This window comes from Limulus polyphemus, unplaced genomic scaffold (genome assembly GCF_000517525.1).
Source record: "Limulus polyphemus unplaced genomic scaffold, Limulus_polyphemus-2.1.2 Scaffold5772, whole genome shotgun sequence".
Taxonomy (NCBI): Eukaryota; Metazoa; Arthropoda; class Merostomata; order Xiphosura; family Limulidae; genus Limulus; species Limulus polyphemus.
The window spans coordinates 22,238-34,569 of record NW_013671382.1 but is presented as its reverse complement, the minus strand read 5'-3'; the positions used below and the strand labels follow the sequence as shown (position 1 = coordinate 34,569).

General features: G+C 32.0%; 1 protein-coding gene across 4 annotated transcripts in view; it reads left to right on the top strand.

Annotated features, from left to right (window-relative positions):
• LOC106472960 (metal tolerance protein 5-like) overlaps positions 1-12,332 on the top strand; it is a 38,279-nt gene that overhangs the window by 10,758 nt on the left and 15,189 nt on the right. For all 4 annotated transcript variants that reach the window (XR_002613568.1, XM_022401486.1, XM_022401485.1 and 1 more), the window contains exons 3-8: positions 1,057-1,150; positions 1,547-1,694; positions 6,907-7,063; positions 7,730-7,897; positions 9,317-9,439; positions 10,997-11,083. Coding sequence is in view for 3 of the 4 variants with exons in the window: in XM_022401486.1 (XP_022257194.1) it covers positions 1,057-1,150; positions 1,547-1,694; positions 6,907-7,063; positions 7,730-7,897; positions 9,317-9,439; positions 10,997-11,083 (777 nt within the window). In the remaining variant the exon portion in view is untranslated. The remainder of the gene's footprint in view (positions 1-1,056; positions 1,151-1,546; positions 1,695-6,906; positions 7,064-7,729; positions 7,898-9,316; positions 9,440-10,996; positions 11,084-12,332) is intronic.

The following is a 12,332-nucleotide window of genomic DNA, read 5'->3' as shown; positions in this document are numbered from 1 at the left end:
GTTTGATAACTATTTGGACATTATAAAGATTTTGCATGTGAAATTTCAAAATTTTATGATGCATAAAAGTATTTTTTAATGTTAAAATGAAAATTACTTTGCATGATAGATAGGCAAGATGTGAAAAGGAAAAAAAGGCATGAGAAAAACAATGCTTTACAAACCTTACGACTTAATAAAAATTTTATATTTTGCATATGAAAGCATTGTTATGTTTACTAATAATCTGCCAAATTTCTTTAACATTTGCTTACTAATTTAAAATGGTTTAAAATAGTTCTTCCAGTATGTTTATTAATAAGTCTAATATATCTTCTTTTAGCTTAGTTAAATGTGAAGCAGAATTAATGTTTAGTACTTTTCTTTCCTTTGACATTTTACATTATTCGTTAGAAAAATTTTTGAATTACTATTTTGGAACTACAGTCTTCTCTGTACCAGATCTCATTGTGACTAATAATTCAATTCAAAACTTACTACATCTATATTTGAAACCTGTTTCATGTCTCTTTAGACCTTTGAACAGACCTTGCCAGTAAAAAGGGGTCTGTCTTTTTTTATTTTGTTCCATTATCCTTCCTTATTTAAAAAGAAACCTATCTTTAGCTTTCTCAGTTGTCATTTTTAATGTTTCTACTCATCTAGTGTTATAGCTCATAAATTTGAAATATTACATTTCTAGAGTTCAAGTAGAATTAAAGTAGCTTCTTCGTTATCATGCCAATTCATATTTGTACAAATACATGTACTACAGTTGATCTCTTCTGTGAAAACTACTCGTGTGATGCTTTTACTAATCGGTTAAGGGAAATCTTATGAATAGGAAGTAATTTGAAAATGTGAATTCACACAGTTTTATTACAAAATGACACTTAAAGCAGGAGAGCCCTTGTATGAATCTCTATCCATTTTAATGCTAAAACTGCAAATTTTAGGAAGTAATTCTATAATTTTAAAACATTATTGGTAAAACTATTGTTAGAAAAATGAGTGTTTTTAGTCATGTTTTTTGTGTGTAATTTCTGAAATTAATAAAGTTATCAACTTAACCTACAGCAGAAATATTTAGCTGGCAAGTTCCTTTGGAATGGTTCACCACGAAACGACGGGGAAAGGAACGTGGTGACAAGGCTCTACCCAGAAGTGTTCGGTATGGCAAAGCATTATGATAACTGAAATATAGCTGATATAGAAATAGAGAAGAACTATTATTCTGTATTCCTTGATCTCTTAATATATAAGTACTAAAACATAATTAATATCAAAATGTAACAAAACTAAACAGATACAAACATGTGAATGAATTCAGGTTAATCACCATTCTCATATTTGAAATGCACAAATTCTTATACATAAAAAAGGCACTTAAAAAGGTTTTTCTAATACTGGACAACTAAATAAGTAAGAATCACTGTTACTGAAATGAAATTTGTTAAAACTTGTTTCTTTAATCCTCAAAGCTCCACACTGTGTAAAGAAAGTTTTGTTGTAAAATCAAACTTGGTACTGGTTTTTTTCTGTTCTTGTTTTCTTTACTTTTTTTTAGGAGATATTATAAAACTCAAGATGAGCTTATTACGACTTTTGAAGAACTGCAACTGGAAGTTGATGATGCCATGGAAAACACTAATGAAAAGACCAGCTTGAGAAGAAAAGCAACTTTTATGTCAAAAGTGTCATTTGTGTGCAATTTGGTAGGTTTTTATACACATTTAAAAACAAAAAGTGGAATAACTGACTTTTTTTAAAAAGGTTAATTTTGAAATCACATACTGCAGTTTCCAAGCAGGAAACCATAATGAGGTTTCTAGTAGGTTGTACCATGCAAATAAATATTCCCTCTCAAATGATTGTTTAAAAACTACATTTACTGACAATATGTACTATCATAACATCAAAAAAATTGATTTTAAGAAGAACAATATAGGAAAAAGTAGCAAAATGCAAGTAAATTAATCATTTTACATAGATTTCTTTGGCAGGGTTAATCATTCCGAGTTTCAAATGTTAAGGACTTTTGCAGTAGAATACATGAGATTCATCTTGCTCTTACTTGTAGTTTTTCCTTCAGTTTTTTAGTAATTGAATTTTGTTGATAGAATAACAGTGTAGCTGTTATATCACATTTTAAGTGAACTTTCAGATACTTTTAAACAGTACAGTATCGCTCTTTTTTAATCAGAACTTCAAGTTGTGGTGGTAGGGTCAGTTTTTCTCTTCCTAAGAATATATTTTATTTATTAAAGTTTCTTTACAGGATGGTTTAGTATAAGTTTAGTATTACATTTGTCATGTACCTTTTGTGGTAGATCTCAGATCTCATTTACAGATCTCATGTTTAGTTAATGAAATAATTTTAAATATATCCTTGGAAACTAATTTTTTTTTTTTTTGCATGAAAATTCATAGAAATTCTTGGTCTTTTGTGAGAATTGAGCTGTGATGTATTCAGGTTGCTCTGATTTCCTTTAGAGCAATAAAGCAGGTTTAGAGAATAACAGGAGATTCAACAAGATATTTATTGCAAAATATTTCTGAATTACCTACTTAAGTTCATGAGAGTAAACTATGGAGACTGTACACAGTTGTGCAGAAATACAAGGAATAATCTTTATGTACGTATACTTGCTTGGTTTACTTTCCAGTGCTATGTCTCAATAGTATGTAAAGTAATAAGCTGCCATTTTGGTACTTAAGTCGTTGTTCTTTTCTGGCATCAGGAATTAAATAATCAGTAGCAGAATTCTGCTAAACTAAGACTTTACAGCAAAAATTCTCATAGGTCAGGATTAATATTTGTGCTGTTACGACAAGATATATCAATATGCTCAGAGGAAACACACTCCCTCACTGCATGTAGAGATGTTATTCACTTGTCTTGCTTTGATTTGTCACTCTCCTCCTTTAACTAGATCTGCATCCTTCAATTGCTGTTCCGAGAACTCATGAACTATTAATTATGGCATCCATCTACTAGTAGAATATCCTACTGTATGGCTTGTTGTCACTATGGCAGAAATTATTTCAACTCCCACATGGTGTCTAGGGTCTGGACATTCAACCGATGGATAGGATGCTTCATTGTGTTGCAAGACAGTCCTTTTCCATGTTGAGAGTTCAAATGATATAATATGAGTAAATCATACTCCTGCAATACTATTATCCAATGTGTCATCTTCCCTTCCAGATTTTTAAAATACATTAGGTATTTCAGCAGTGCATGGTCCACCTGAATAATGAACATTCTACCATACAAGTAGTGTCAATAGTGTTTTAAAAAGACTGCAACTCCAATAACACTGCTTTGATTTCACTATCACTGGTATCAGTATCTTAAGAACAACTCCATTCTGTCATAGAGATGCCAGCAATGGGGCTTCTTTTAAAGCATGTTTCAGTGACTCATTACTTGTTCGTATTCCTCAGTCTATCTGAAGAGTGTCTTAAATCTAGTGAGAGCTGATAACGATGTGATAATCTTGGAGAATTTGGCCACAAACCATTGGTAACAATGATGAAGGCTTGAGGAAACCGCAAACTTCTAATTTAGTCACAAGTTGAGGCCAATCTCGCATCGCCACCATTTCAGCAGGGTCTGTAGAGATGCCATATTTTCCCACACCACAACTGAGAAATTCCACTTTTATGTGCATGAATGCACATTTCCTGGTTTAAATTTCAAGCCTGCCACTTCTACCCATTGGAGTGTCATTTTAAGGTTCTCAGCCACAGATTTGAACATGCATCCAAATAAGATTTCATTGATATAGATGAAGCACCTATCCTATTGCAGTCCCTTCAGCTTAAGCTTCCTCAGCCACTCACTAGTGATGGGCAAGTTACACAGGCCAAATGGTATTACACAAAAGTCATACAAGCCATCTCTCATGGTGAAAGCAGTCATGGGACTTGCCAGTATCCCAATTTGTTCAGGGGGTAGTAGAAATGTATCAAAATGAGTTACCTTATTCACCCATCAAAAATCAATACTTTCCTTCTTTTTATGATTACTACTTGAGATAATCAAGCACTCTTTGGAGGCTGTACAATATCAGCCTTTTACATCCACTGTACCTCAGTGCTTGCTATGTCCCTGGTGCTCCAGGGAAGCCTGCACAGCAGTTTTTAATTGGACGTGTATCACCTGTGTGTATGTGATGTTGAGTTGTTGTTTGATCCAATTTTCCAACTGGTACCACAAATTAATTGGCATATTCAATCAACAAATTACTGAGTTGCTGCACTGTGTTGAGTCTATATTGTTTGCACTGTCCTCAACTATCAAACTCGGATATGGTTGCAACCACATATTCACTTTGTGATGCAGCTTGACAGATGCAACACTAGTGTTACAATTAGCCTTGGTTACATCCTCTTTGCTCACTGTGCAGATGATTGTACCAGTGGAAAGATGGAAATTCAGTCACCCATACTTACAAAACAACACTAGTACTTCATGTCTTTTAATACACATATCTATCTGAGTGAATGATGCTTGCTTTCTGAACAGGAAGCAGCTTATTTGATGTTTGGGATTTATATTCATTTTATAAGGCATTGTCACACTAGACTTCATGTGTAGTAGACCATGGTATATCACTTGTGTACATGGAGATATTGTTATTGCCTCTCTCACATATACTCATGCATTCCACTGTTCCTTGGCCACATCTAGCCAACATCAGATAAATATCCCATGGAATATCAGTTCACCAGTTTCACAGGCAAAACTGATGGATAATCTTGTGCAGTAAGCTCATTGAAAGGATGCTGATGCTACAGCCAAGGTTGATAACTACTTTCATTCTGTGAGTGATGTCTATTAGAGAGAGTTGGAAATTTGTGTTTCCTTTCTCACCTAGCTTATCTCCATTTATCAGTACTAAGTCTGTAATGACAAGCTTGAGTGTTGATTTCGCCTTGAGTGCCTGATGAATCATGAGATTTACCAGTGTTCTGGCCATTCCTGTATCGACCAAAAAATTATATCTCTTGTCCTTGCGTTCTGACAGGTATGTACCAAGGACTAACCAGCTGTGAGAGAGTTGGGCTCTCCACCAAACCTTTTGGTGCAAGACATCCATTATATTACTCTAAGTTGGTGACCAGGCTGGACTTGAGCTTTGTTAGTTTCCTGAATCTGGAGCATCATCATTCACTATCTGTTTTTTGCTCTCCTTTACCTATTGAACTATTGTTCAAACTGTCTACTTTTCTGCTTGGCAAGGTATGAGCAGCTCACTTGAAAGTGACCCAATACTCCACATGCTTTGCTCCACCATTCCAGGGTGATGTCTGGGTGGAAGCATAATTAACATAAATTGTAGCATATACACTATGGAAGGACTGGAATAGCCTTGCCCATGCACTGGGTACCAGTTTGGTAGCATTGCAATGCTGGCCATGTGATAAAGCCATGGACTTTTGCAACATTGTCAAAAATCCAACTGACTCTTCCTCGTGGTCACAAGTTTTTCAAGTTGTGGAGAAATGCTATTTCCTCTAAAAACAAAGACTTTAAAGGTATGGGTGGAGGGTATTAAAGTCCTAGAAGTTTGTCTACTTGCAACTTTTGACTGGTCTGCTCCTCCAAGAACCTTCCATTACAGGTACTGGACATAGTAGTCCTCATACCTGTTTATGCCACCATCTGTGCTTCCATCATCTGGCTTCACAGTTAAACACAAGACCACCCTATCCAACCCCCCTTTTTTGTACAAACTAAATGGTTTCAAGGGCAAAGAAGTGCCCTGTTGAAAAGAATGCTTTTTTTCTGAATGTCCTTTGGTTCAGTCTATATAAGGCATTAGAATTAGAAGTATATGAGGCTTCACACTCTTTCTCAGTAGATGTCTCATAACTCAACTGTGCTAGGAATCATCTGTATTTATTTATTTGTTTTTATTTTATTTGAATGTTCTCGGTACACTGTCCTCAAGTTGTTGAGACCCTATCCTTAGGAGAGCTTCGGTCTTCCTTCAGTTCTTATTGAACATCCACTGATTTGGCCATTTTCTGACTTCTCACTTTTTTTGGATATGGATGAAGAGGGGCTGAAGCCCTAGGAATATATCTATTCATACATTATTATCGGGTTGCTTCCTAGAGAACCTTCCACTACAAAATTGGGACAGAGTATTCCTCTTATGTGTGTATGCTCCCATTGTTGGCTCCACAAATAAACCATCCTAACCAACCTATTTTTTGTATGAACTTAGGATATCCAGGACAATACTCTGCGGAGAAAAATGTTTTTTCTGTTTGTTCTTAGGTCCAGTCTTTATATAAGGCTGGTTCACTCCACTCATTCTCTCTTGAATCCAGTTCTTTGAATATTTTTGATTCTGGATATTACTTTAACTTTGGTTGTCAACATCTTTGGTGCAGTCTTCATTATTAACTTGTCTTTTTTTTACCTATATTTTTTGTCTAATCTTAGCTCTCTCTGTCTGATTCCAACCTCCTTCTCAATGTGACTATTCAGTTTTTCAGAGGTAAATTTACATGATTAGAATTTTACATTTTTAGGATTAAAATGAATTTCAAACAGGTACTTACCTCTGAAATACATTCCTGCTCACCTCCCCATAACTGAATGATATGTAGTTTTCCATCACAACTGCAACTTATAAATCTGAATTATGGTGGGAAGTAGAGCATATGTAAGATATCCTAACATGTGTAATAAGTTGAATGGAAGATGTGAGAGTGTATAATTATGCATTGAAACTAATATATTCAAATCTTTGAGTCAAATGGTTGTTTATAGCATGAGAGTAACTCAACAAGGAAATACTTTCAGTTTTTCATAGGTAAGACTACCTGTTTGAAATTCCTCAAAATATTAAAAATGTAAAAATAAATGTGCTGATAACTCCCATCAGCTTAATTTTTTGCTTTCTGTAGTTTCTCCTAATAATTAAGACTGTAGCTGCATGTTTGTCTGGATCCCTGTCAGTGTTGTCATCTGTGATTGACAGTGGGGTTGATTTAGCTTCTGGTATCTTGATCTGGTGGAGTAACCGAGCCATCAAGAAAAGAGACTTGTACCAGTATCCTCAAGGTAAAAAATTATAGCCCAAACTGAATATCTTACAGCTGAATGCTGAAGTGTATTATAAAACTTATTTTTGTCTCTCAAACTTAAAAACTCAAATAATATACATGAGAGTCATAAATTTTTATTATAGCTAATAGTAATCATATCAGATTTGTAGTACATGCCTGAAATACTGAAATTATTTGAAAGTTTATAATTCAGTCTACTTATCCGTTGTTATTATGCAAATTAAAAAAGAAACTGAAGTGTCATTCATGTATATTTTTTGGTAGAATATGGTTTACCTTTGCAATATTTAAATAGTGTGTATCTTATGTTACTGGCTTTTGAATTAGTTTAGAATATTGTGAGATGTAACAGTATCCAAAAGTTCATGAATTACAGCATAAAAAAGTAAATATTTTACAGTATGATATTGGCCTTTAAATTAATTTAGAATGCCTGGATATGAATTTTCTAGACCAGTTGTGAGATATAATGGTATCCAAAAGTTCATGAATTACAGCATAAAAAAGTAAATATTTCATGGCTCTTGAGCGTATATCACTGCTTAATGTAAATTTTTAAAGAGAAAAATTTTCATAATTTAAATAATAATATGATTTGATGATTTTTAACACCAGAGTCTTGTGGAATAATTAATTATGTGTATATTTTTTAACCTGACAGGTCGAACTCGCCTTGAACCCATAGCCATAGTTATACTGTCAGTGATCATGTCTCTTGCATCAGTTCAGATGGTACGAGAAGCAGTAGAAAATATAATATTTTATACAGTACACAGTGGAATAATTAGGTTTCAAGCTGAAACTATTGCTATTTGTTTGGTTACCATTGGTAAGTCTGTAAAGATTTCATTAATGTCCTGTAATTCAATAATAAAGAATAGCAGAAGTTGTGGTGTGTATTAGACAAATCCTTTACTGATAGATTTCAATTTGATGTTGTTTTATATTTGATAATCATGAATTAAAGTTTATTAATTATCTGGTATAAAAAGGAATAAAGGAAATTTTATAAATGAATAAGCTGTAATAAAGACCTTTTTTAAAACACCATAAAGAAAACAAGTTATGACAAAGCAACTGTTGGTAAAAAGTTAAGCATGTGTTATATTTGGCTTATAAACAAATGACATTATTATACAACTATTCTTTGTGAGACAGAAATGGAAACATAGGTATTGCTTGCCAGTTTTTTCTTAATTTATTAAGTATAAATAGCTTACATGGTATATTGTTAAATGTCAATTTCAGTTATTTGGTTATGCCCTAGAGTACTCATCAAGCATGCCAAACTTCTCTGATGAACAAAACCTCTACCAAAACAAGATTAGTTTTCTTGGAGATTCACAGTCATGTGTAATTGTATTTTCCAGCTTTGGGTAGTTAAAACCTAAACAGTATTTTCTAGAAAAGTTACAGTAAAAAAACTGCTCTGGCTATAGTGTGACCAACATTGTCAAATGACAACAGTTAATGCAACACACATGTGCACACATACGCACGCACATACACACACAATTTGTTATATAGACCTAGTTTAGAGTGTAAAATATCATGATTACAACTCTGCTTGAAAAAAAAGAAAATTTATAGCTCCAATGTATTTTAAATTAGATATTTTGTTTTAACTATATGGTAACAAAGTTTGTTTTTTTAATTTACTACGTTTACATTAAAAAAACATTTTAAGCATCATTTAGAAATAGCATTCAAACTAAAGTACTAATTATAATTGAGAACCAACTTATTTTTACAAGAATAAAAATGTATGCAGATGTGTTTGACACAACCAAAAAAAATTAATTTTGCATATTTGTATTTTCCATTCTTGGAAGGATTGTTTGCAGTTGTATACAAAAGAACCTTTCTTTGTATAATTTTCTATATATCTTTTATACAAATAAATGTCAGTATGTACCATATTTAAAGTCTGCCCTGAATATACATGTGCATTGTAGTGAATACACAGTTCGAACCCAGTGTCATGTACATAGCCAACAAAGGAACCAATCAAGTTTCACAAACTATATAACTTGTATAAAGATGTATAGAATGCAGATATTAAAATTTTACTATATTTCTTGTCAAACAGAAGTAAAATGTTGAATTAAGCAAAATAAAATTGTATATTTTGTTTTTTAGTATTTCTTAATCATTAAAAATTTATGGTTTTAAATACCATTAAGATTTGACAGTAAACTCAAGATTTTATTTCAAGAAATTTTATCTCGTCCTACGTTTGAACTTTCAGGAGTAAAGGTGACTCTCTATGTATTCTGTCGTCGCTTTAAATCAAGTAGCCTTCAGGCCCTCTCTCAAGATCATAGAAATGATGTTTTGTCTAATACTGTAGCCTTAGTTTGTGGATACATAGGTAACAAAGATATTTTTAATAACTTAATAAATAATTTTAATTCATCCTGTCTAGAAATGGTGTTTTGAATATTTAAACATTTACTCTATTCATAAAGTAAAGAGTGACTGTATCCTATAAACGTGAATTAATGAAGAAGAAATTTGATGAATGTTATGTTGAAATTTTGACAAAATGTTGTGTTCAATTAATAATATTAAATACCAATTATTTAATAATAAGCTCTATACCACGGTTATCTGATAATTGAATTTTTAAGTAATATTAGCTGTCGTAAGGCTTGTTATATCAAGCGAAGCTTTATATTATTTAATCACATATATAAGGGTTGTGTAATTCTTCATTAGTTTCTTATCTCCTTCATTATAAAAGAATGTTAAGTTTATCTGGTTATATCTAGCACTGAGATTTCTTCATCTTCAACAGATATTTCAAAACCTGTATGCACTTCACCATTAGTTAAATAATTACCAAACAGGTTCCATTAGTGTAGAATAATCCAATAGGGGAATGTTGAAGAGAAAGAACATTACATCACATATTTGTCACCTTGGAAATTGTGTACGTGTATTTATAATGTAATATCAAATGCTTAAGACTATTTTATACCAGAAGTATGCTATTTTTACACACTTCTAGTTTGAAATTGTGGGCTAAATAAGAGAAATGCTATTTCATATACATTCACAAACATTTTATGGCGTAATAAAAACCTGCTTGCTCACTAAATTAGCCATTTTATACCTCAGAAGCAAGTTTTTTTTTTGTACTGAAAACAAATTGCAGTTTAGATAAGCTTTAGATTGATATGGGTCTAACCCAAATGATGACTTCAGGTGCTGAATGAAAGTAATCTGTGTAAGGCATTTTGACAGACAAAAGACAAATTTGAAATGTAGTTTTTACACACCTCTGATATGAAAGAGCAATGTACTAAAAACATCTTCAGTTAAAAATAATGTCCATATCACTTGTTAGTCCACGTTAACCTTCTTGTTTTATCTGCTTCAAAAAAGTATTTTTCTATGGATACTGTTGACAAGAGCTATTATGCTGTACATTAGAAGGAACTTAGCAGTGGGTCACTATGCTATATAGCTAAGTATGACTGCAAATGTAAATGACATAAAATAATAAAATTGTTAAAGTATACAATACCAATTAAAATAAAGAATAATTACAATATGCATTGGCAGTTGGAATCGGAATTGTTCCACTGCTATGAATATCAAAACTTAAGTTGGCTAAAATAAAAAGGATGTTCTTAATGGTCAAAAAGTAGGTCTTCACAGGTTAAAAAGTATATCTGAATATTTATAAAAAATGAGAAAATAAACCAAACTAGATGGATATTAATCACAACTGCTAATTATGAAAATATCTTTTTTACACCAAAGGATACAACTGCTGCTGTAGTATTGACTATGTACAGTAGCAGTACTAAATTTTACAAACAAATGTTTTGTATAGATTAGTATAATTCATTAAGTTAAAAATAGTAGAATTTCTTTAGAAAGTCATTAGCTACTATATCAAATACTGTTACAAAATATGCAGGATATGAAGTTTGGAGGTTTGCTGACCCACTTGGTGCTATCATAATCAGCTTGTATATTATTATTAGCTGGGCTGTAACAGGTTGGGGTAAGTTTCTTTTGTTTGTTTTGTAAGAATAAATAGAATAATGGGGTATATCTATGCTATCAACATCTTGGACAGGTTTTAAGATTCAAATAATTACTAAATTGAAAGATACAGTTAGCATAAATTGTTAAGCAGTTGTCGTTATTTTCATCTTTATGTGCTATTAGACTTTATACCAAATTGAAAAAAGCTTCCAGAGTTCATTATTGTTTTTAATGCAAAATAAAATTTTAATAGATTAATAGAAGGTTATTAATCTTAACTGTATTCTTTCTTCAGCTCATATGGACATCTGGGGATTAATAAAATTTTAAACATTTCTTTCAGTTAAATGATTTTTCAAAGAAGTTTGTAATACTGTAACGACAATGTAGAGTAATAATGTTTTAACTCTTACCTACAGTTGTTATATAGGTCACCTGTTCACATGCCAGAATCTACATGTATCTAGTAGCAAAAGAAATTATACTTATTAACAACAGGATTCATAAAGAAACTATTTATATCATTGCACATTTCTTATATTACAGGTGCTGATGTTTTAATCATCTTTCCAATTAATATCTACAAATATTTTACCATTTCTAGACTGAATCTTTTGGGTAGCTTTTAGGAACAGACTAACCTCTTTGAAAAAGTAAAATAATTTGAAAGTACATGTGGAACACATTTTAAATGCTGTAAGTAAGGTTGTTACCAAAAATAATAATTTCAAGGTAAATTTTAAATTAACATTTTAATCTCCCCAAAAAATATCAGGAAATGTATTTATTTTAGAGAGTCTTCATTTCATCTCACACCACATTGTGAAGAAAGTTTAATTATCATAGCACCATCTCCTTCTGTTATCTTGGCTATTAAATCAGTTTGAAATGTTTACAACTACTCTGTCAACATTCTGTGGTCTTATTAAATATATTTTATAACTAGATAAGCTAATAATGAAAATACTTTTTTATTTTTACACCATAGTTAAGTAAATAGAGATAAAAGCACAACTGTACCCAATGCTTTTGAGAAACAATGGTTTTCTTCTTCAAGGGAGTGATAAACTGTACAAGAATATGAACACTAATGAAGTCTGAAATTTGAAATCATATGTCACATAGCTGCACCTGCATATTAAAAAATACTTAATCCATTTGCACGACAAACTGATTTTAACCCTTTTGAGATGGATCACGGGTGAAAGGCCATGTCATCTCGTTTGTTGACTTGCATTCAAAATTTTATTGAACTACTATTTCAT